This window comes from Excalfactoria chinensis, chromosome 25, assembly GCF_039878825.1.
Source record: "Excalfactoria chinensis isolate bCotChi1 chromosome 25, bCotChi1.hap2, whole genome shotgun sequence".
In the NCBI taxonomy this organism is placed as follows: Eukaryota; Metazoa; Chordata; class Aves; order Galliformes; family Phasianidae; genus Excalfactoria; species Excalfactoria chinensis.
Genome location: NC_092849.1, coordinates 2,383,455 through 2,408,409, shown reverse-complemented (window position 1 = coordinate 2,408,409; position 24,955 = coordinate 2,383,455). Strand labels below are relative to the sequence as shown.

Genomic DNA, 24,955 nt, shown 5'->3' with positions numbered 1-24,955 from the left:
CTTTTTCTTCCCCCCAAAATCATCCCGAGCCTTTTTTTTTGTTGTTATTGTTGTTTTTTTTTATTACTTCTCCTTCCGGATCAGGCACCCCCCCCCCCCCCTCCTTTTCTCTCAGTGAAACAGGTGATCCTTCTTGAACGGACCCTCGCTTTGTGGATGCGGCTCCCAGCGTTTGGAAGATGACGATGCCAAGAGAGACCGAATCGGCTTAACTCACTTTGCGAGAGGAGAAACTTCCCCCCCCCCCCCCCAACACCCTTCCTCTCCACCTCCCCACCCCCCCCCCCACCCCCCCATTTGAAGGCACTCAAACACACGTAGCACTTAAAGCTGAAGTTGGTTTCAAAGCTGAAGTTCTCCGCTTGCCCGGGATTTTGTGGGTGTCAATTTTCAGAAGCTGCGTATTTTTTTTACTTCCCCTCCTCCCTGGTTTTTTTCCCCCCCCCTCCCCACCCCCCCACCCCCAGATCGAAGGAAACTGTTGCTATTTGGAATAGACTTCTTAAATGTTTGGGATCCAAGATACTTTGGGAAGAGGACCGATTCTGAAAGACAAAACTCTGGGTTCTGAGATGGATTCCGTCAGGTCCTGGGTCAGAAACGTTGGGGTTGTGGATGCAAATGTAGCAGCACAAAGGTAACCGGGAGCGGTTTTCTCCTCTTTCTTCCCCTTCTTTATATTTCTTTTCCTTTATTCTCCCCCTTTTCCAGCAGCCTTTTCTTTCCTCCCTTTTATTTGATATCAAATTGATTTTCTCCCTTTCTGTCCCCTCACCCCCCCACCTACTTCCCTCCCCGGACTTCTCAATGATGGTTCAGGGCAGTGCAGGCAGAGATGGGGACACAGCAGAGCATCGCGACTCCTCAAATCCACTGCAGGCTCTGACAGCAGATCGGCTCCCCCCACCCCCCCCCATCCTTCTTTTTCACCCCCCCCTCTACACAAGAGCCTTGTCGGAAGGAATCTCTCCTTCTAGCGATACCAACGACTCTTTCCCACTTCCCGAGCCGTACAGCAGGATAGAAGCAGCCAAAGTTTAAAAAAAATCAACTCAAACGCCGATCTTCCCCCCCCCCCTCCTTTCCCTCACCCCTCATCCCATCTTGTTTTACTTAATTCAAGCGCCTCCGTCGCTACCGTGAGCGCCGGCGTAATGTTAACCCATAGATGCGGGCAGGGGGTAACAGCATGGCATGCCGCGTTCCCACTGCTCGCACCCCGCCTGGGCTTTGGCTCTTGGCTTTGTCGTTTAATTATTTGCTCTTTTGGTTCGTTTAGTATTTAGCATCATCCCCCCTATTCCTACCTATTTTTCCCTATTTATTTCAATTACTTTATTATTTTTTTAATCCTCTCCTCAGCCAAGTTGGTGCAGGACCGCTGCTCCGCTCTTTTCCCTTGTAGGATGAGATGATAGAAACTCCTTTAACTAATACATATTTCTCTCATCACTCTTCGGGTACATAAACGCCGGGATGGGAAGGCTGAATCAGTACGTTGGGTTTTATTTTATATAGAGGCAAAGCGAAGGGCACATGGAGCAGCGGATTGGGACTCCAAAACGAGAGAGGGGGGGACCTTATAGAAACAGTCCAGCCACGGCCCGATCCGTGAGCGAGTTTCTTCGTTCACCATGGGAGGAGTTTATCGGAGTTTTGTGAATGTCGATAGATGGTTTAATAAACGGTGTGACGGGAGGGGGGGGGGGGGTTGGGGGGCGGATAAGACGTTTATTGCCGGGGAAAGCGAAAGCAAAAGGAAACGGTTCCTTTGGAGCCTCCAATTCGTGGCAGCGGTTGAGGGGAGAGGGGGGGGAGGGGGAGAAGTAGCGCTGGGTTATTATTGGGAGCGGTAACGAACCGAGAAATCAAAGCCCTAAAGTGGGTGCAGTTGTGGCGGATGCGGTGAGTTCACACCGTACCTATTTGGCAATGGAAAGCGCAGGGAAACAGCTGTAGTTCTGCGAAAGAGTTGAGTGCTTTTTTTTTTACCAGCACAGCTCCGGGGGTTGAAAATTAAACAGTTCTGAACTCCGGGTTTTGTCTGGCTGTTAGATTTAACCCGTATGTTCGGTGCTGTGGAGGTGCTGCTCTGCACCCCTTTGACACAGAAGCGTTTCCAGCATCCCGTGATGGGAAACATCGCCGCTTTTTCTGCGGTCGGTGGGGAAGATGAAGGGGAAAGGACAAATGAACCCAGATCCCCCCTGTTTAAATCCGAAGAGCCGGGCAGCAGTGCGAGGTCGGTCGTTAAAGACTTCGCGACAAACTTCGCTGCTGAGGGAAGCAGATGTTGAGTCCGAAACGGGCCGCCTCTCACCGGGGTGTCCTCAGGCGGTCGGTCCGCTCGTAGGAACCTCTTTGAGTTGGTTTATATTCAGCAGGAGAAGCAAACGAGGGTGGGATGTGCGGCCACCAGAACGCCTGGAAGCGCTGTGCTGTCTGTACTTCCCACTTCGGGGGGCAGAAATATGACAGCCGGGAGGCAAACGGGTAGAGGAGGCAGAAGAACAACTATTGCGTCTAGCGAGAAAGGAAAGGGTAGAGGAGGCAGGAAAACTACTATTGCATCCAGCCAAAAAAAAAAAATAAATAAATAAAAAATCGGGTAGATAAAAGGCAAGAAAACAACTATTGCGTTCAGCAATTTTTTTTAAGTTATTTTTTTTCCTTGTAAATTATTTTTGTCCTCCGAGCACAGCTCGGATGCTCGAGGATACGTGAGCCCCGATGGCACCGAATGGGGCAGAGCTCTTTCCCGGCGCTGCCTCTGAGCCGCAGCGGAGCGGCTGTTATCACCTCGCCGGGCATCCCGCACCGCCGAGCGCTCCGGGGCTCCCCCTGAGCTCCTCCTGCCCCGTCTGTCTGTCGCTTTGCACGATCTCTTTGTCTCTCCGCTCACCTCCTGTCCCGTGTGTTTCCTCCACAGCGGCGTAGCTCTGTCCAGAGCACACTTTGAAAAGCAGCCACCTTCCAACTTGAGGAAATCCAATTTCTTTCACTTCGTTCTGGCTCTCTACGACAGACAAGGGCAGCCCGTGGAAATAGAGAGGACAGCTTTTGTGGACTTTGTAGAAAACGATAAAGTAAGGCTGCTTATCTTTCTTTTCTCTCTTTAGATTGAATACCTGTTGTACCACCCGGTGCCGCACAGCCCGCTCTCGGGGAAGCGTTCAGGTGTTTGGAAGGGCTGCTGGGGCTACAAAGCTTTCAAACCCCCACAGCACCAACAGCACAACGGGGGGTTTCCTACATTATGAATAGAATAAAAAGAAATAAAATCATTTGGGGCAGAGGGAGAAAGGAGGGTGGATAATAAAAAAAATCATCTTTTATTATTTTGGTTAAATCCACCGGATCGGCCAAGTTTTATTAGTTCCCCAACAGGAGCAGGATGTGGCCTGAATTATGTCCTATCATCCACTGAGCTGTTTGCTTCTCAAGGCTCCACAGTCAGTGGCAGGGCTGGAAAAGCATTTGCTTTTGTGCTTTGGATCCACATGTGAAGCGTTTTGTGCTGCTTCGTGCTGTTGTTTTTATGGCTGCTTTTCTGACTTGTGTAAAAGATTATCGCGATTGGAAAACGTGTTCAGAGATGGGCATCTTTTAGGGAATGAAGGGGAAAAAATCCTGCGAGCAAACACTATAATGTAACCTGCAGGAAATAAGTATCAGCAGTGACAGCGCTGCAAAGTAACCGAACACATTTAAAGCAAGAAAAACCACCAAGCATTTCTGCTATCAATCTGCTCGATGTTAACTGCCTCAAAACGTCCCCGTTCATCGCATGCTGTATTGCCTTGAGAGCAGAATAGTGACTAAGAGAGGAAAAGAAGTTCTTGAGCTCCCACAGAAAGCGATGTCGGCGGTATTTTGTAGTTTCTCCTGGGTTAGTGGGAAGGTGAATTTATCCCCATCACTCAATTCACCCTTTTAATGCACTTTGTGGCTCCCATCGCAATGATCGGCTCTCACGTTTGTAACGCGCCCGAATTAAGTTCTTGGAGAGTTGAATTTTGCTTCCTTTTTCAGGAGCAAGGCAATGAAAAGACCAACAACGGCACGCATTACAAACTGCAGCTCCTGTATAGCAACGGTGAGTGCGCTCTGCTGCTCCTCCCGCAGGCAATGAACCCGGGTGGGATTTCTAGGCACTGCTGCTGTGATTTCTAAAGGACAGTGGGAATCCATTGGGGTTCCCATCCTTAGCATCCCCTCGTTGTTGGGGTGAGCTCTGCTGTGCATCGGTGGCTTTGGGGAGAGCACTATAGGCAATGAAACCAAGCTGTGTGCAATAGGGCGCTGTTAAAGTGCTGCTGTGTGCGGAGAGACGCGTCGGCATTAATCGCTCCTCTTTTGCTGTAGGTGTCAGGACTGAACAGGATCTGTATGTCAGACTCATTGATTCTGTCACCAAGCAGGTGAGCGTGGCTCAAATACACCCATCCCGTTTATCCGTGCTCTCTGCCTAATCCTTCCTCTTGTTTGGTTTTGTCTTGTTTGTGTTATAGTTGCTAATAAAACTTTTGTGTTTTTATCTCATTCTTTTTTATTTTTTTTTATTTATTTTTCCCCTCTATGCATTATAAGGTCCTATCCAATATTTCTATACAAGCTGCCCTCCCTTTTCCAAAGGGCTTTTGGGGAAGGTGTCCACTTGCAAACCACAGTGAAAAATAGGGGGGGAAAAAACCCCTTCATCTCCAATTTGGCTGTGATCAGAATGAAGGGACGCCCAGGTGGTGCCCACTGACCCCTTGTCTTTGTTTTTGTAGCCCATAACTTACGAAGGACAGAACAAGAATCCCGAGATGTGCAGAGTGCTGCTCACTCACGAAGTCATGTGCAGGTAAGATGCTTTTGTTCGTGGCCGGTGGTTACGTTGATGCTGAAATGGCCTTTCAAGCTTTTCCTTCGAGTGATTTTAATTTATTAAATGAACATAATCAACATTCTTTAATCTTGTTTAGTTGCTCTCCTTCCCCCCAAAAAATCCATCCAGGCAAGAAAGCTTCCAAACCCAAACCCAAATCCTTCCTATACTTTGTAAGCCATACTTAAAGGGTTTCTATCTTTTAATTACACATGAAAATTGAGTCTTTTTAAATGTTATAATTGAGAGGGTGACACGAGGATGTTTTTAATATCATTTGTATAACCCTGAAGTTGCACATACCTTATGTATGTACATATGTACATCGTGCTTCTATGGTAACTCATTACTTACCCCGTTCTCACATCATTAGATTGTTTTTTTCCCCCCAATAAATATAACAATGCAAATGGTCAACGTCCTCATATTAAAATGTATTAAATTGTGCACAGACTGTTCTTATGTGAAATGAAAAGCAAAACTGATCCTGACCTGCACTGAAGACGCCTTGTGATGGATGGATGGCGTTGGTGGGGGTGGTGAGGTCACTGCTCTGTGTGCTGCTGGTGGCCACGTTGTAAAACAGCCTCCTGACTATTAGAGATATTAATAGCCTTTATTATTTATATTTTTTAACAGGCTATTTTTTTAAATCAGTGGCTATTAATAGTGTGGTAATAGCAATGTATTTGGACAGACTTCTTGTTCAGAGACGGTGCTTAAAGAGGAGTAGTTGATGCATTGGTTAAGTAGAATAAGAATCACATAAAAGCACAGTGTTGGTTTTGCTCCCGCTGCTTAAGATAATGAGCGCTGTTACTCTCCATCAGCAATCACACGTGTGTGCAAACATTGTGAGATACACACAGTGTGTGCTCTACAAAGACCTGTAGATGCAGCAGCAAAGATCTATGGGTTGTGCATTACCTTCTGGCACACCGAGAACTTGCACATGCATTTGTACGTATGTTTGTACACACGTGCTCTCACTGCTTGTGAAAGTCCAATCTGTGATGGGTGAGTGACAGAGAAGGAATAGAGTTGCCCAGCTGGGTTTCTATGCTATCAAAACAAAGTTGGCACATTTGGTCTTTATCTGCTTCTCCTCTTCGGAGAGAGATTCTGTTCCAGATTTCAGCCAACGCCATCTCATTCTTTAAAAGGAGTTTGTTTTCTTTCCATGCTTCTTCTCTATGGTTTCCAAGTGTGAAAAAGATGCTCACCTCTTTACACACCTGACCTGTGCTGGTGCCTGGAAGCATATCCAGGTCTTGATCAGTAGCATCCTAAACCTTAAACTGTCATTCAGATTATACTCAACTCTCCAGCTTGCTCAATTAGCCAAGGAAGAATTACAACTTGGGGACGTCCTTTCCATACGGAGCACTCCTCATTCAGTGTTTTTATATCCTCATCAAGACGTTCCATATTTAAAGGCCTTGTTTTCCTATAGCGGGACGCTGCGCATCCCAGAGAGGCCTCACGCCCATCACTTTGAATAACACCCAGGGAACGGATCCCACTCGAGTTAAACTTGACATTTTATTTTCTTCCTTTTTAAGTGCGATAATCAAACGTTCCTCATTGTGTGCTGCTTAAGTGGCAGCATCAATTTTTTAAAGCCCCAGTTCGGTTTGCAATCGTAACAGTATATAAAAATTTAATGCACTGTACCCGCTCTGCTGTCCAAATTGATGCCTACTGTTTTTATAAAGAAGGGTCTGTCTGGCTGCCTGCTCCCCTCCTTCCCATCCTTGCTAGTTGAAGGCAAGCTCTTTTTTTGGGGGGGGGTATTTTTTCATGTTTTTTTATACATATTCACCACGCATATATATATATATATTTGTTGTATAGAGATGAGTGCATCCGAAGCTCCACATCTCCCACTCAGTGACAGACGTGCGCTCTGAGCAGCGCCGTTGTCTCAATATCGATACGGCTGCTCCGATCTGTCATACCCATTTCATACCCATTGGAAGTTAAGCTCTCAGCTCCCAATAATTAGCTCTTTCCACGAGAGGGAGAGGTTTTATTACTTATTTATTTGCTGATCTGAAGGTGGTTTTATTCCCCCCCTCTCCCCATTTGGGTTCTTACAACCCAATGGGAGCAGATCCTATTGGGTGCATCCCTCCCAAACGCACAGCGGATAGAAATCAAAGTAAAAGCTCTCATCTCCCAGAATAACTTTTTTTTCCCCCTCTGTCCTTTTCATTTCTTCTCCCAGTTACCAACCCAGAGGAAACCGGCAAACCCTCCTTACGCCCTCAATGCTCAGAGGGTTAAAAGGTATTATAATTCGAACAGAAGTAGTCTCAGGGTCTACAGCTGGCTAATAACAGAGCTGCATTGAGCGCAGGCGAGCCCCACAGCTGTGACTTTCGCCACAAGGCTCGGAGCAGACAGCAGCTCTAATCAGCTGGGCCAGGCGGCCGCTGGGGCCCGTGGCTTTATCGGCCAGATGGTGTGAATTTAGACACTTTTGTTATGCAATTGCAGGGAGGAGTTGGGGAGAAGAAAACAAAACAAAGGCCACCATGCTGCGAGCTTATTTGAGTTTGAAATTAGAGACAGATTTCTTCTTTTTTTGGGGGGGGGAGAGGGGTGGTTGTTGGGTTGGGAAGTTGAGGGTTGAATTTTAAAAGCATTTTTATTTAGGGGGGGTGAAAGGGGCGAAAGGATGTAAGTTTGCCTCTGATGTGAACCCTATGGGGTTTGTGGGTCCGGTGCTGTCTGCAAGAGCTTTTTTAGGTTCTGCGTTTGCTTGTAGTTTTGTTTTTGGGGCTTGTTGGTACTGCAAACCATAGAAGGAAGTGAAACAGGAAAGCTCTGCAATGGAAAACATATAGGAAAGAAATCTTTGGCCCTTAATATTCTTGTTTTAAGGAAATGAGCACCTCTAAAGGTATGTCCCTAAAGCAGAAGCTGAAGTGTTGGCATGATTTCACCAATAATTCATTCCAGGATAATATTGTAGGCTTGATCCTGGATTTAGGATTTTTGCCATTGACTGAAATGGGAAGAGATCAATTCTTTTAGGCAGCACACGTAAAACAAACCCCGCGGAGCTGTTAGGAGTTGGGTGCAGCAATGAAACATTTGGGGATGGGGATTCAAAGATCTGAGAGGTCCTTCTGCTAAACCTTCAGGCCGAGACTTCCTTAGTCCTCATGAAGGGCTCCGATGGAGTTCTAAACTGGTCCATCACTGGGAAAGGAGCGACTGCTCTGCATCTTCGTGCTTGTTGTGGCTCCAAAAGTATGGATGGCCCAAGGGTAGCAACGTAGCAAAGATCTGCTATGAGGATAGTGATAAGAATGTAGATGTATGCAAAATATTTGGAACACTTTAGCCATAAAACGCTGTTTTAGAAAGAAGGAATTTGAAGGGTTACTAAATGTATAGTTCCTAACTGTGCCAGCTATGCAATAAAACAAGATGCACATACAGAACTCAGCCCCGTTGCACTCTGATCTCACATAATTCATCCTAAATACTATGCCAACACATGGCATAGGGGGATGAGATGGACAAATGTGCTGCTGGTTTATTCTGTCCAGACAATGCTGTGGTGTAGGGCTATCAAATATACTTTTGTTACGACCATCTGCATAAGTTCCGTGGCTAAAGGATGCCTCACGTAGTATTGCTGCAGACAGAGGAAATGTCTGCTAACAAAAAAAAACCCAACATGTTGAACTCAATATTTTTTGGAAGTATTTTCTCTTGTTTTATTGGTGCAGCAGCACAGAAACCAAAAGGCGTTTTGTTCCCGGTGTGATTTCCAATGCGTTTTAATACTGGGCATGTCAAAAGTGCATGGCAAATTTATGTTCCTCTGTGCTACTGTTTTTTAGCACACACACACACACACACACACACACACACAACACAGAAAGAGGCAGTTCTATATAAGCAAACATTTGGAAGCGAACCACATTAAAGATACACTTAAATAAAACCAAGTTGAGAGGAGGAGGGATTGGAGATACTCTTAGCTAGTGTGAATTACCGTAGGTGCGCCGAAGCCGATGGAGCTATGACAATTTACAGCAGCTCCAGGGTCTGCCCCAGGGATTTTTAAATATTTAGCATCTCCTTTTATTTTAAAAGGACCGGCATCGATGAGTAAGTGCAGGTTTGAGGCACAGGGAACGTGTAGAGATGTTGGAATGGTTAAAGCTGCTGTTCACAGGGTTCCGTTGGATCTCATCGTGCCAGGTGATCCCAGTGTGTGAATGGGAAGATCCTGCTGCATTGTAACTCATGGAGAAAACGCTCCCACTTGAATGGTTTTCATACCCCAAAGAGGTGTGGGGTTTTTTTGTTGGCCTGAGTGCTTATTTTAAGTGTTTAGGGTTGAATATTCAAGTAAAAGAAAAGCTGCTTTTTCATATTTTATCCCGATTTCAGTGAATTTGAGCACCTTGTCTTCACTCCTTTGCTTGGACTTGTTCTAATGCCTAAAACAGCACAGTGGGATTCAGGTTGAGGCTGACACGAGTGTTTTGCAAGCCTCCTCAACACTTATTATACCACTGTACAAAAAAAACCCAGCAATATTGGTTTCATAGGTCCTTCGAAAGTCCTCAGCAGAGTCCCAAAGCTTCTTGGAGGAGACTTGGAGCTCATTGCTTTGCTTACCAGATGTTGTAGTGGTCTTTCAGTCTTGGTTTTCTTCCTCTCTTTAGTCGGTGCTGCGAGAAGAAAAGTTGTGGCAACAGAAACGAGACTCCATCAGACCCCGTGATCATCGACAGGTAGGAAAAGGATTCCTTATTATTATTCCACAAAGCGACTCCTAAAGGGTTGTGTGTTGGGATTGATGGTTCTGTCACTGTCTGCTGTTTGGAGATACCTGAGATTTGTTATTATTAAAACCTGGTTATCTTTGGTCTACCTGGGCTTGGACAAAAAGGACGTTCAGTTTTCTTGGTTATGTTCCATGTTGGCACCAGTTTTGTTGCAATTAAGTATTCTGTGTATGTATCTGGAGTATTTCCTGCTCACCAGCCATGTGATCCAAACGGATCATAGAGAGGATAAAGCTCAGAGCAGCCTGGCAGCTTCCATAGCATTCTTTTGCAGCATAACAATATTCCCCAAGAAACGCAGTTAGGAAGGAAGGGGCGAAGGCAGACATGTAACACGTTAGCAAGGATTAAAACAGATGGTGTGAGGATTGTGAGTGATTTTTATATGCAACAACTTCATATATGACTTAGTTCCAGGTCCAGGCCTGGTTTTTACTTGCAGTTTTTGGGTATAAAACCTTAAATGGGGAGAGCAGCATTTTGTTGGATCACAAATTGATGTCTTCAAGTATTGGTGGAGGCCAAGGAAACCAGTTTTAAAGGGTTTCTTCTCCCCGAAACAGCTGGTGTTGGGGCCTGAGAGCTGTGATGCTGAGGTGAACTGACTTCAGATTCATTTTCTATGTCTGTATGTGTTTGGTATCTCCTGCTCACATTCTGATAGGTGTTATTTGTCATAATATTTATTGTGAATTTGTCCTGGCATCCCGAATGGTCAAGCTGGATTGAAGGAAGATCTACAATCATTGCCTTCACTTTTTCAATGGGGAGTTAATGTGAGTGGTTTGGTGCTGTGATGGAGTTGCTCCCACTGTTTTCCTTTCAGTTTTGTACACTACAAGTTGTGGTTGGGCCAAAGCTGACACCAGCCAACTCAACTGTCTGTGAATGGGAGGTGGTGGTGGGACCAACTAATAGCAGATAGGAAAGGTCAAGGTGATGTTATCATATGAGCTTCCCAGCAAACTTTAGGCTGTCTTAAAGGTACATCACTCATGGCTTAGGGCAAAGACCTGGTGTGTGGGTTTGGGCAGTTAACCACAACGGAGGTAGTTCCTACGACCATCTGAACTTGTCATCTTGAGCCAGAACTGTCTGTTCCCATTTCAAATGTGGGATCTGATGCTTTCTGTGGGGACCGGAGACCTTGTAGGTATGAAACGCGGTGCAAGTGAAGCAAGAAAAGAAATTGTGATGTGGGTGCATTTTTCTTGTTGGGTTTTGTGGTTTTGGTTTTCTTTTTTTTTTTTGTGGTTGATTTGAGCTTTTTTTTAAACTGTGTGTAAAATATACAGCAGGAACAGAGACTTACATTTAGAAGGGGTATGAACACGGCTGTCTGAAGGTGCTGGGTTCTCCTATTGAACTCAGGTTAATTAACACGCATTGCTCCTGTTGCAAGTGTGTGAGAAAACTGACTGATGTTCCAGCAACGTTACCTGCACGGTGATTCTATCTGTGTGAGGGGACCTGCGTGGTTGAAACCTGCTCCAGAAAGCACCAACGTCTTCAAAACTGCAATAGGGGGATGTCCTAAAGTGTGGGAGATGGAACCCAGTTTGATGATGATGTAGTGCTTAGGCCTGTGTGAGTTTAGAGACTGTCTTGCAGCTCGCACAAAGGCAGCAGCCTACCAAATAGAAAGGATTCAGGAGCTCACCAGGTTGTTAATTGCATATCTCCAAGCTGCTGTATTGTAAAAGTAGTGGGACATGCAGGTTCCTTCTACAGCAAAGGACAGGGCCCATCTAGAGATGCACAGTACAATCTTTGCTGGGCTAAGGCACCACATCAGTGCAGGTTATAATCACCCAGCTGACGTTGTGATGAATTAAAGCATCATATTTAGCACGTTTTTCCCCCTTTATTGGTTTCTCTTCCCTTTCCCTCACTTATTGTGTTTTCAGAGACCAACGCTGTGCCGTCTCACCTGCTCATTGCTGCAGGGTGACACAACTCGGTTGTGTTTGCCAAGCCATGGAAGCTGTGTCCCTCTTTAGGAAGGAAGAAATAGTTCAGTTAAGTAAAAAACATTCAGCCCCGCTGTTGGGTATTTTTTTTCTCCTACTCTTTGAATGAATTCCAAAAGTTTTCATGCTGAATAAAACATTTCTGCAGCGACCTTTGCTCCGCAGACTAGATTTAGATCCTAAGGCCTTTGCAGTTATGTTTTTTTCCTTTGCTCTTGGAAACGAATGCTTTACGTTATATGAAATGGAGCTTCCCCCACTGACATTTGCCACGTGCCCTCTCTTGCTGGCAGCTGTCTTTGAGATGCTCTGCAGTATCTGTGCTCCTGCAATCATCTTCTGATCCAGAATTCCAGTCTAACTCAGGTCAGGCTCCCACCGCCACCTCTGCACTGACTCAGTTCAGATCCTCCCATGCTGCTACTGCAGATGTTCTGGCACTGGAACCTCAGACTGGGAGGACCACTGGAACACATGCAGGAAAATAACGCTGGATCTTTAATCCAAAAATGTTCACAAAATACGGGCTGCAACTTTTTTAGATCTTAGGAGCCACAGCCACGTCTCAAAAATGTCAGGACAAGCTTGGAATTCACATAGGAGGTCAAAATTCACCAACTGGTTCTGGTGTGTTCCCTCAATGAATCCTAGTGGTGAATTCCCAATGAATTCCTATTTTATTTTCTACTTTGTTTTGGAAGTTAATATCTGTCGTAGTCGTAATTTTGGGACTACAGTTTGTTTTCCTTATGGCCGAAGTGGTTCTTCTCATAGAATCCCCATGGTTGGGAAGGACCTCCAAGGTCATCCAGTCCAACCATCCTCCTACCACCAGTATTTCCCCACTAAGCCAACATTTCAGCAGTTCTCAATGCTTCTCATCATTCGTGGCAATCAATTTGATCTTTGCCTGCTACCATTTTCCTCTGAATTTATAGGCGGTGATATGAAGTGGATGGGGTGTAGTTGAGAGGGACGTCGAAGGGTAATTCATTTCTATACGATACTTCCCAAATGGAAGCTATATTTTGTCACACTTGTAGTCGTTTAATTTGCTGCTTTTCCCCCTGCGATGCAAATGAAAGGGAATTTGGTCGCATGATGATGAGGCCAGGAATACTGCAAATGAATCCCTCATTTCATTGCAGATTTTCTGTTATTTCAGGTGAGTTGTACGGGTATGGATGTAAATTGCCCACCCATCAAATGCAAATTAGATATCCATGCTTATTAACACTTTGTTTCCTTCAGATTTAAGTTCTATAGAAGAGGTTATTATGTCTGCTTTTCGTTTGCAGTGCTTTTTCCTCATTTACAGAAGCCACCATTGACTTACAGCCTCCAGGGTACTGGAGAGAACTGGGTGGCTTTTTTGCTTGATCAGTTTATTTGCTTATTATTACTTTTTCTTCTAATAATAGATAAATTGTCAAGAGAAAATTCTACTTAATTAAGAAGAAAAAAAAAAAAGTTAATTCACTTGAAACAATGGAGTGTAATTGGCACAGGACAGCCTTCTCTGCTACTACAGTGGAATTACTTGGAGCAGTGCTGCAACACATGAGTGTGAGCTCTGTGCTGCACTGCGTGAAGGCTCTGGGGTTCTGCACTGTCTTTGAACTGGTGGAGGGAGGTCATTCAGGTCAGGTATGCTTCTGGAATAAGATGTTAGGTTCGATTCCCCGCTGATGTTTATTCACACGTCTCCTAATTGTCCTGTAGAGTATCAGGTGGTTTTTGTTTCTGCTTATTGCAATTGAGGGGTGAGGGCTGCTGTGATGGATGGGATTAAGGTGAGCTGCTGGGCTGTACCTTGGGTTGAGACATGCACTAGCCAGTGGGTGGAGGCATGGGGCCAGACCTGCAGCTGGGTTGGCAGCCTGGTATGGATGTGCACCAGCTGAGCCCTTGGCACAGTGGGTTTGGTAGATGGGGAGCTACAGGATTGGTCAGCTGGCTCATGCTGTAAATATTTAGATCTTTATTACCATTTTTAAAGAAATACCCCAAACCACGAACGCAGCTGGTATGCTTGTTAGCATCTCTATAAGAAGCCACAGAGACTGGATTACATTCTTGTAGCGTGGGGGTCTGTCCCTTCAGCATGGAAACGGGGCAGCATGGATGGAGGTTTTCTTCCCTGCTGATACTCAGGCTCTACCTGCTGTACAGATAAACAGAGGGCTGAACTCTCCCAGGCTGGCTGTCTGGCACATTTCACAAGCACTAAAACTCACTTTAGGAAATACATCCCTTGCCAGGCATATAAATATTCTGACTATGCCACCGTAGTTTTCATGCTGTGTGTTAAAGTGCTCTGTGTGAAATGTCCACATTCATAGCACTGGGCTCTAGATCTTCTTGCATTGTGATCCCACCCTACAACTTGGCTTTCATTGTCATTCCCATTTTCCTGAAGGATCTGCCTTGAAAAAAGCACAGGCTTTGGCTTTTCCTCTTTTTGCCTCTTTATGTCAATCATCCAAAAAGGACTTTAGGAGATACCCTTAAGGGAAAAGATAATGCTTAAAGGCAGAACTGTATGAACAGTTATATCGAATTCCCACTGACAAAACTGTCCCATCATTTTAAGCAAACTGCACAACCCCGTGCCTCAGTTTCCCCATTAATGCCAAGTGCCAGCAGCTGCCTAGCTATGCAAATAGCAGGGCTCTTTTATTTTGTCTTAATTCTTTCCCTCTGATTTCTACTGCAAGGAGCATTTCCAATACACAGCAGTGTTGGATCACTTGGATTCTATTCTCCTTCCTCCTTGTACACCTGCCAGAGTAGAATAAACGTCTCCAACCTGCTCCTATAGGAGCCACAGATAGATGCAGCCCCTCTCAGCTCCCCGCATGCACCAATCCCCCCTTCCAAGCCTCCAAAAACCCACAGTGATCGCTCCTCTTGTCCTAAGGAGTCAAAGTCCTTTGTTCACTGCTAAACCCTGCTCTCCTGCAAAGAGCTGCTGTTGTGCCATCTGTCTCTTTATGAATTTTTTAGCAGACTGGATGTTTGTGGGGAGCCGGTAACTCAGTGCTCTGTGCTGGCCATTTCCATTTAACAAGTGGTTCTCCTAGTGATTAACTTTTTTGTTTTTCCCCCTTCCTTCTTCTTTTTGGCTGACTACAAATTTTCTTAGGAGTTTGCCATCCAACGGATTCTGACATCTTTAATGTGCGATGTCACTTTGGCTTGTAAACGGAGCAAACTGATGGTCAGCTTGTGCTGCTTTATTATGTAGACAGCCAACAGATTCTTCCAGGAGACCGATGAGCCAAAAACATAAAGAGCTCTTTGAGTAAAGGATTGACTTGTGGTCAAGGCATGAGTTTGGGCTATGGAAGCCCTGAGTTCTGCTCCTTTTTCCCCCTCTTGGTGCACTGTGGGCTGCCTGTATCTTTCTGGATGTTCACTTAGTCTCTACCAGCCAACCCAGGATAAGCATGTGCTTTTCTTGATAACATAAGGGTACATATGCTGAAAATTGTGTGTAAATACTTTGTCATGGGAACTGTTGCTATTAAGGCAGAGGTTGTACTGGAATGCTTTGAGTTGCCTTACCTCCAGCCTGTTGGTTGCAGCCACCTGGGCTGAAGGTTACTGCTGTTGAAACCGAGCCAGCAATAAATCAGATCAGTGTAAATCGCTGCTGATTTCGAGCACAGATTCATTAGGAAGCTTACAGAACTGGAACCTCTTTTCCGCTAGGTTTTTCTCAGTAAGCTGTCATTGCATTGCTGTTCTGTCCTGAGCTTTTTGGGATGTGCTGGAGGGAAACGTGCTGCTAGAAAAAGGGGAACATGGAGAATATGTGATGGGTGAGAGTGCCGGCTGCTTGAGTCCCACTCAGTCTATAGCTGGAACAGTCAGCACGTGTTCTGGCTTGAGACCCACAAGGTGAATAGCTTAGGTCTGAGCTTAGACATGCAATAACATAATTTAAATAAATAATCTGATTATTGCTGCTACTGCCTGGAAGCCTTAAGAAAATAAGACCGGTGAAAGCAAAACCCAAAGGGTTTCAGCAACTCCAGATCAGATGAGCTTCATGTTTTAGTGTATTTGGATAACAAGCATGGATGAATCCCAATCTCAGTGGTCTGATTGTGCTTCAGCTAAGATAAAGAACACTGGTGGTACTGGGGGGAGGGGGGTAAATCTTGACTTGGAAAAGTTAAAAGGTGGTGGGGACAATTCCTCGTTCTCCTTTAAATGGAAGCTTTACCATTGAAATCAGGAGAAATCTGTTCTGTGCAGATGCAAACAGCAAGTGGGGAGGTTAAATGGCTGCACAGGCAGCTGATAATAAGAGGTCTCAGAAGGACAGATGAGGTAGTGTGAGGAGCCATTGGAATCAATGGGTTTGGTAGCACTGGAGAGGGGAATGGAGTAAGTTTCCCATGAACTAAAGCACCCCTGGGAATAGGAGCTGATGATAAACGCACTGTGCAAGCAGCACAAGAGAAATTCTGGATGTGTGATGTGGGATCTCTGCAGTTCAGTCTGTTGAAATGTCTGCGTTCCCTGGATCTGTCTGCACTCCCCATTGGACGTGCCAATACTTCAGAGAATCTGCATCTTAATGAAAGCATCCCCTGTATTTATGACCTGAAATGGTCTTTCCTATCACCTTTCCACTCCTTGGCCTCTGTCTAGACCTGATTTTATGGACTTGTCACTTCATCGGCCCTGACTCTTTTTGTTCCTGCCTCTTGCCTCCCTTTTGAACCTTTTGTTACTGCCCATTCCTTCCTTGTGTGCTTCTCTCACCATCTGTTTCTGGTGAGATCTCATCTATTTTTCTACCCTGCCAACCCACTAAGATTTCAGCCTCTCCCAAGTGTGTCCTCCCTGTCTGAAGAAGGCCTCCCAGTGAATGTATCGCATCTGTTAATGCATGAAAAACTGTCTCTCCTACTCAGAGCATCACCCGAAGCACTTATAAGAGAGAAAGGAATAGGCTGAAGGTATCGTGGTATGACACTGAAACTCAAATCAGTTGGAGCTGGGCTCGTGATCTTAAAAAGGTTAAGTCCCTTGTGTGATGTACCCAGTGCAGGGTAGAGATCTCTGTCACATACTGAGGAGTGGGATCCAAGTTTTGTATATTGGGTCAAATAAGCACTTCCATTCTGTAAGTGTGATCTGTATTTCTCTCTTCTTTGATTTGGATTGCTAATGTGCTGCTGTCATCCAACCCTCTCCCTCCCCTTTTTCTCCCCTCCTATCTTCTCTGCTAATTTCCTTCCCAAATAAAGAGCTCCATGGGCGTTCCATTTATAACTTCATGTTTGGTGGCTTTTCCTTCAAGTGGAGTCCATTGAGCTTGTAAATTGTATTGGATCAGTGAGCCTATAATGAGGCTTCTAAGTCCAAACAGTGCGAGTCTGCTGGGATTTTATTGTTCATAAAGCTTCTTCCCTGGGGAGTGATAGAGCCATTAGGTGTGCGCTGTGTTTAATATTTGGCCATGACAGGAAGCAATAATTTTCTATCTTTTACTGTGGCTCTGGAGTTGTTTTTAAGCAGTCAGCTTATTTGAGTCTCGGTGGCTGTGAACCTATTAGGCAAAGAGAGTTGCTCTTTCCTTGCGTGGAATTTCTGCCTTTCTTACAGAGGCTGTTTTGGCAAAATAGAATGAAACAAAATGGGAACGGATTGCTCTGCGGTGCCTTTTAATCACTTGCCCCTCTTGTGAGCAATCAAGCACTGTCACACCTGACAGAAGATGGCATGAAACTGATCCCACCAGATGCCGAAGGGATCTTTTATTTATTCCAGCACACACAGCAGCTAGGATTCCTATTTATGGGATACGGTTTGGGATTTCTCTCACCAAAAAAGGAAAACAAAACCCTATGAAGACTGAAGTTTGCTCTTCCAGGAAAGAAAAGCAGTAGTCCAAGCTCCTCTGTTTGACTTTGTCGGGATCCTATTGCTCTGTTTATTTAAGATCCTTCAGCAAAATGGAAGGAATGGCCCTAACCTGTTTCTGTTCTAGGATGTCTGGGCTCTAAGGCTCTGGGTTGTAGCATCCTAACCTTGGACCTGCATGGCCTGGAGTGATTGGTGAGCAGAGCAACTCCAGCTCTGCAGCCTCTGGAATGTGGAGCCCTTTTCCCTCTGCTCAGTTTTTTTGCACGAAGGCAGAAATCCCTGCTCTGTGGATTTTCTTTCCCTTTAAAGAACAAAAAAAGCATAGAACAAGAGTATTCTCATTGGAAACATGAATCTCGAGCAAGCGAAAATCATATCCTCAATTGCCACGAGTCCCTTCAGCATTCAGGCTCTTTAGACTGCTAGGAAGTGACTCCTTGGATCTTTCCCTTTTATTCTGATGCTGCCCTCCGAGAAGTCGCCCACTTTCTCCCCAGGACACGCTATCAGTTCTGCACGCTTGTGCTTTCCATTGTTGCTGCTGCTGCCTGCACCGCCGAGCTGCTTTCTTCTCCTCCACTCTGATTGTTGCAGGCGCTCACTTGCTCTAGTTAGGTCTGTTTCTTTGCTCCAGGGGAAAAGTTTTCCGCTACCATATTTTCCCTCTGGGTTCTTGTCTTGATCTTGGGAGCTCTGTGCAGGAGGCTTGTATCAGAAAGGAAGGAAATAATTGCCTTGCTCTTATGGCTCCGTACCCCTGAGCTATGTTGCAAGAGCACAGTTGCGCAAGGGACGGCTGCCTTTCAAAAAGCCAAATCTTACAGAAAGATCACCGAGTGTTTGAAAGGAAGTGGCACAGGGAGTGGAATTGTGGAGGTGGTTAAAGCAGCTGAAAGCCAGTACAGGGCGAGCAGATGAAATGAACTGATGCCATAAAGAGATCGGACTCGACGCTGGGATTGCTGATGCCAATGCAAATTGGATTGGATTATTTTTGAAGGGATGCGGTTAAGTTTTCTTATGCAGCGTTGATTTGAAAAAGAGAAAAAGCTTTTTTTTCAGCAGGCGGGTTCTGATTCAGCAAAGCAATTAGTGCTTGGTATTTGTCAGCATCAAAATCAAGAAGCACACACGCAAACATCCTGTTGAAAATCAATCCTGAAGTGAAAAATGGAGCCATGGAAAACCCCCCTCTGAGCTTCTGGCTTGGTTTGTGTTTGGAAACTTTTGAGAAGTCACAGTGTTCAGTTTCCCTTTGTGAGAAGAGCCAGATTTAGGAGTCTCACATTTGTGTAAATCTGAGACAAGAAAGCACTGGGCATCGCTCTAGATAGCAGGCAACACTAAGGAGATCTGCTGCCTTCCTATGCCCCATAGCTGGGGCTGTCTCAAGCTCCTATAGACAGCTTCAACTGATCCTTGAATTCCTTGCTGCTAGAGATTTCAGTGGGACGTCAAACTAGACTGTGCTAGATATTGAATTTGGGTCTGAATGTCCACATGGATGATGATGCTTTCTTATGTCTCTATTCTCATGTCTCCATTCTCATTTAAGAACATGGGCGCCCAGTACCTGGGAGGAAAATAATCACTCTGTAGGTTGAACCCTTTGCCTGCATTGAAATCATTCTACTTGATGCTGACAAAATGTCTGGTCAGTCAAAGTTCCTCTGCTAAAGAGGGGAGGAAAGCATACAGTGTTGTGTCAATGTCGCTTGTTGACATAGAACCTCCAAAATAAAAACACCCCAAAATAAAACCCTCTGGGATGTTTTTGTTAAAGGGGTTATATATTTTCTTTTTCTTCCCCCTTTATCTCCAGCATTTCCCAGCATTCCTTTAGGACATCTGCTTCTCTCATTTTCTAGCTTTACTTCAGTGCTTTCAGTCCTTGCTTCTTCCTATTTAGCCAAGCAACACAAGCGGGACGACAGCCCTGCCCGATAACTTGCTGAAAGCAGAGCTGCCCTTCCGAAGCAGCAAACTTAACCATTTGTCTGATGGATGAAACAACTGCATTCCTCCTGTGTTTAATTCTGTAGCTTCTGTATTGCTTTTTATTGAGCAGACGAAGAGATGCAAAACTGTCCTTTTCCGTACTCCTACGCTGGATGGCTCTTTTGCTCTCAGAGCAAAGCAGGCATCATGTCAGTGTTCCCTATTTGCAGGGATCAGAGCTGGCTTTAGAGCAGCATGGATTCTCCATGTGGGGAGGAAATATAAACCTAAGCATTCTATTTTACATATCTATATGTCTATATCTATCTATCTATATATATACACATGCATATCGATTATATGCTCGTCAAAGGGATTTAAATGAGAGTTACTACTTCAACCTTCATTTAAACATTTCTTTGCTTCTGAATACATTTTTAAGAGCTCAGTAGTACTCTTCCTATTAAAATTACCATCTCCTATTAAAATTACCTTCAGCATTAGATGGGGGCAAAGTTTTCCTTCTCTGCAAGGTTTAATGTGTGTGTTTAAGTATCTCCTGTATTTTTGAGTGTGTTATTTTCTGTCTATAAGGAAGCTAGAGCTGTTTTGGGACAGTAACAGCACTGGCAAAGAACAATGTAAAGTGGTTTTTAACGTGGTAGTTCTATGTAGCTGCATGGAATAGCCTGAAGCACAGCTGTGATCCCACCCGTGTACAGACTTCAACAGGCTACCAAGATTGTGTTTAGCTTAACCCTACTTAAATAGAGTCTGTATTCCTCCTCTCTGTGCTCTCAGACACAACATTTCAAACGCACCTTGCATATAAGCAGTGGTCCTGAGCAAGTACTTAAAGCTGAAGTGAATGGAGAAACAACTTGATTTCAGTTGCAGCCCTTCCCTGCCAAGACATGGACCTGAACTGGGAAAAATTAACTGAGTCTGTTTCTCCCTGCAGCTGCTTCTAACCCACACTAAATAAAAGTCTGCAGAATGGAAGGTGATTGGCAGCTGCCTCCTCCAGCAGTGGAGGCCCCAAGAAGGACGCTGTGCAGATAATGAATTGGTGGCTTTATCCCAGGAGACTGAGCCTTAAAACACAGCACCCGCTCTGTTCTCCTGTCACCCATGGTGTAATCATATCCCCCCGGATCCAAAGGGAGCTACAGGCCTTAGTGTCATAAGTTGAAGTTTTCAGTCTTAAGCATGCTTTTCTTGCTGCGAACTCAACGCTGTTGTGGGTATCCTTATGGAGTGTTCTGACATTAGGGTTGGGAAAAGGGATGCTCAGCACATCCCTCTGTTGCTGACTGGGGCTGACAGCTTGTGCAAGTTGTGTTTAAGCCCAGGTGGTTGTGTTCTCAGTGCTGCCTTACCTCCATCCATTACTTGGTGTCAGTCTCTATGACTATGTCTTACTAACAGCGTTGTCTCTATGAGCCTCCGTGCTTGGATCTTCAACAAAACTGGATTAGCAGTAGAGATGTATTTGGTGAAGAACTAGTCTGGAGATGAGTGTGGTGCTGTGTGTTACATCAGCATTTAGGAATGTGCTTCCTAAAAGGAGAGAAAATGCTAATATGTGGCAAAACCTAAAATCCAGGTCTCATGCTACGACTTCTTTGTGGTTTGGAAGTATTAAAAGATTTAAGTTGGGCTCTTGTTTACACTGATTTTTCAGCTCCCTTTCAGGCTGTGAATGCTTTAAGTCTGCCCGGACAGTTGGCCCATTTTCTTGCATTTCAGTCGTTCCTTCTCCATCTTCTGTGTTTAGATTGGAAGCTCTGCATTGCAGCGTTTCTTATGCTTTGATTTTATACAGTGCCTACTGGACTGGAGTCTGGCTGTAGAATGGTCTCAAAATGCTCCTAAAACAACACAGTTGTCACTGTTGTCCATTGAGATACATATATTTATTATGTAATCTTGATGGAAGGAGTCCCCTTTCTCCCTGCCACTCTGTTGTTTGAACAAATGTGATATATTGAGAAGATAGAACTAGCTAAATAAGCACTGAAATATCTTTAATTTTTAAAGAAAATTGGCTTTCAGTCCCATCCCTCCCCCCCCAAAAAAACACTTTAGTATGTTCTATCACAACCATTTTTGAGAAGAAAAAGATTTTCTCTATTAAAAACCTCCTTCTGCTGTAGCAAAATTCTGATAATTCTGATTTGTCACCCTAAAAATATGGGCTTAGATTAAAGCTGCCTTAAGTGCTTCATGAAAATGATTCTCTTTCTATGCCCCAACTGTAACCACTAATGATAGGATCTCATATTTCTAGACTGCTGGTACTAATTGGTGTTATTTGATCGTGTCTGTTTGCTGGTCATTGGGTGGCAGCTGAAACATGAGATGGCTTTTGAGGACCTCTGTGAGCAATAATTTACTGCTGTAGTAGAGTGAGGAACTTCTGGTTGTGGATGAGCATCCTATTAAGTGCTGCACAAACACAAAACACAGCTTTCTGCCTTTGGTTGAGCCTATGCTGGGGCCTCCTGTAGCATTAGAAATAGTGGCTCTGTATCATTGCTGTCATCCTTATGGACAACTTCCCACTAGCGTTACCCACTGAGAAGTCCACCAGTAGAAGCAGCTCGTCCCATAGCAAATCTCCTACGTTGTAGAGTCTCATCTCTTTCCTAAGCCATGTTTTCTCCTGGAGTTCACTATTGTTTTGCCAGCCCACCCATCACAAAGCAGAGGTCACATCAACATGACCTTTTGCTGGTACGAAGAGGCTGCTAAATAATTCACGTGGCCAACTTGATTTCGGGGTCCACATTTGTTTTTTCCACTCTCCTAATCAAGATGCTCATTTAATTCTATTCCAGCACCTGTTCAGCAATTAACACCCTACAATTTGCATCTTACCCTGACATTTGCTATCTTTCCAATTAGTTTTTATATCAGTATAATTAGGTAGGGTTATTACAGTGCATCAAGCAGGGTCGAGGATATTCCCAAGCCTTTAAGCTCTTTCCCAGATTTGTTTAGGGAAGCCACTAAGGGTAAACGGTTGATTAGGATCACTGTTTTTCTTCTTCATTCAGATCAGGCAAAAACTGTTTCCCCATGTGGCTCATGAAAGATCAGGGAAATATGTCAGTCTGTAAGAACTAATATTATGTAGTTCATGACTTTTTGGGTGAATTTACAGGGGATTATAAGTAAGGGTCAGGCTGTGTTGCCACTTGCAGTGGCGTTCCATGAGGGGAGCTCGGTCTTACTCTATATTAAGCTAAGCAAATTGTAACAATCATTTTCATTTTTAAAATCAATTTTTGGAGTTAACGTTGTGGATGGGGAACAAACAAATCGAAATTAAAGGGCAACCCGACCTCATCGAACACTCAGCTTTAATTGGTAAAGACGATGGAAGTGGAATGTCTATTCCTAACACCTTATAATTTAAACTTCACACGAGGAAGGTCTTGCTGTTCTGCCCTGTTTGGTTAGGCTTTCAGGGTCAAAAACCATCTTGCAGCCAACATATATGGTGTCCAGCCTGGTGGACCTTCCTAATCTATCTGTACTGCCAATAATAAATGAGGTGACTCCTTGCTGCTGCTGCTGATTTCTTTTTCCCCCCATTGATATACAGTGCTGACATAAGGGGGACTTTACATGTATGTGGGAAACTGGGAGGCAAGATCTATAGTATGGATCAGAGAGGAGATGTTTTGTCTGATCTCACCCCTCCCTGCTCTGCATGGTGCTTCGTTTGGTTTGAAACCATCTCCCTCCAACTCCCCAATTCCCTCGCATCTCTCTTACTTCTGTAGGTGCACGCAAGGACTGTATTATCAAGAGGCAGCATTGCCCTTGGCAAAGAGAAGCGGTTGTAGGAAGATCGTGTCTTGCTGGGCGCAGTGAAAGGGTGGTTTAAAAAGGAAAGAAAAATAGATGTGATTAATTGTTCCTAATTTGATTGTTCTGGGCCTTTCTGCAATAGACCTTACTGGTGCTCTTCAGACCAAGTAAGGAGACTGGGGCATACCGGAGCCCAGAAGAGATGTTGGTCCCCAGTTAATGGGAATGGTAAGATCTGGAATGAGATAATAAGATCAGCAACAGGACTACACACACACTACTTGTGTGTGTGTATGTGCCTGTACTTATGTTTATGTACATACATATAGTTTCCTTTTCAAGGGAGATTAAAGGGTGTTTGCTTTCCTTGGATACTGCAGGTGGGTGCATGCAAAATACACAAATCTAAATCCTATGCTAGAAAACTTGAATTCTGAGAAATACTTCATTTGGACTGAAAAGTCCAAGTATGCATCCTCTTTCTGATTTATACTATGGATCGTTCTTGATGTTTTCCATTCTCTGTTTTGGAAGTAGGGCTGAAGAAGCCAACAGGGAGTCAGAAGAATAACGCACTAAGGAATTCCCATTGGAAATGTTCCTTAAACCATAGATAAGAAGGAAAAGATGTGGAACAAGTAACTCTAAGAAGAAAATAAGGCTCTCAGATTGAAGTGTCCTGGTACTGGGGGGAAGATGGAGCAGAGGGCTGAATGGTGGAACTCAAAACACGGCGGTGCTGTTTTTAATGGCCTGATGACAGGAGACAACAGGAAGGGGGAAAGCTGAACCTCTGGCTGGTGAACATTTCCCCTCCCCTGAAGCCTGCATTGGGCTTTGGTTACATTTCCAGGTTTGTCTGTGCTAGGATCTGATAGGGAAGGAGAGGAGGATTCCAGAGCGCTTATTACATGGAGTGAAAGGGAAGGACTGGGTTTAAAGAAGGCAAAGCAGAGCGCGTTGATGCTGGGATTCACTCCCTCTGCTGGTGCAATGGATCCAGCGTTTGCTGATTGCCACAGTTCATTGCTCTCAGTCTGTGTGAGAGCAGGATCTGGGCTGAACATCCTGGTAGTAAAGCGTTGCTGTTTGTCCCTCTGAACTCTGTGGTTGAGTTTGGTGTTGAGTTTTTGTCTGTGCCAGTGACCCGGTGCTCAGACTGAGCTCTTTTGATAACAAGAAGCCACTTAGTGAATGAAGCATTACAGCTGAATGACTGGAAATGTGCTTTGAGAAACAGGAAAAGCCAATCTGTATAGATCCAATTAAAATGGGAAGAGAGTCTATATCGAGGAGATTTCCTATCTGGTTTTTCATACTCATAGGCTTCAGCTGGATGCTTATCTGAGCTAAACCTTGAGCACTGAGCAGCTTTACCCCTGGTGTTCACCTCCTTGTATCACACTTATATCTACAGTCTCATGTACTTGCGAGTGGGTGAAGGAGAGAATAAACAAATAGCTCCATTTAAAATGGTAACCATATCCTGCATTGTGCAGGGTGTTGTCATTATCTGATCTCCTCCTCTGTGCCAAAATCTTGCACTTCATCTTTCCCCCTTAATAGATTTCACCTTGGCATGCAAATACACTTCATTGCTGTTGAGCAGCCTGGTTAGTACAGAGCATGGTTGTGCTGGGCTGGGAGGAGACGTTACC

The 24,955-nt window shown here is 44.7% G+C and overlaps 1 protein-coding gene across 2 annotated transcripts in view; it reads left to right on the top strand.

Moving 5' to 3' along the window:
* Nucleotides 1-506: 506 nt before the first annotated feature.
* EBF2 (EBF transcription factor 2) overlaps nt 507-24,955 on the top strand; it is a 108,347-nt gene continuing 83,898 nt past the window's right edge. For both annotated transcript variants that reach the window (XM_072357169.1, XM_072357168.1), the window contains exons 1-6: nt 507-637; nt 2,930-3,086; nt 4,033-4,096; nt 4,366-4,421; nt 4,776-4,849; nt 9,565-9,633. In XM_072357169.1, coding sequence (XP_072213270.1) covers nt 507-637; nt 2,930-3,086; nt 4,033-4,096; nt 4,366-4,421; nt 4,776-4,849; nt 9,565-9,633 — 551 coding nt within the window. The remainder of the gene's footprint in view (nt 638-2,929; nt 3,087-4,032; nt 4,097-4,365; nt 4,422-4,775; nt 4,850-9,564; nt 9,634-24,955) is intronic.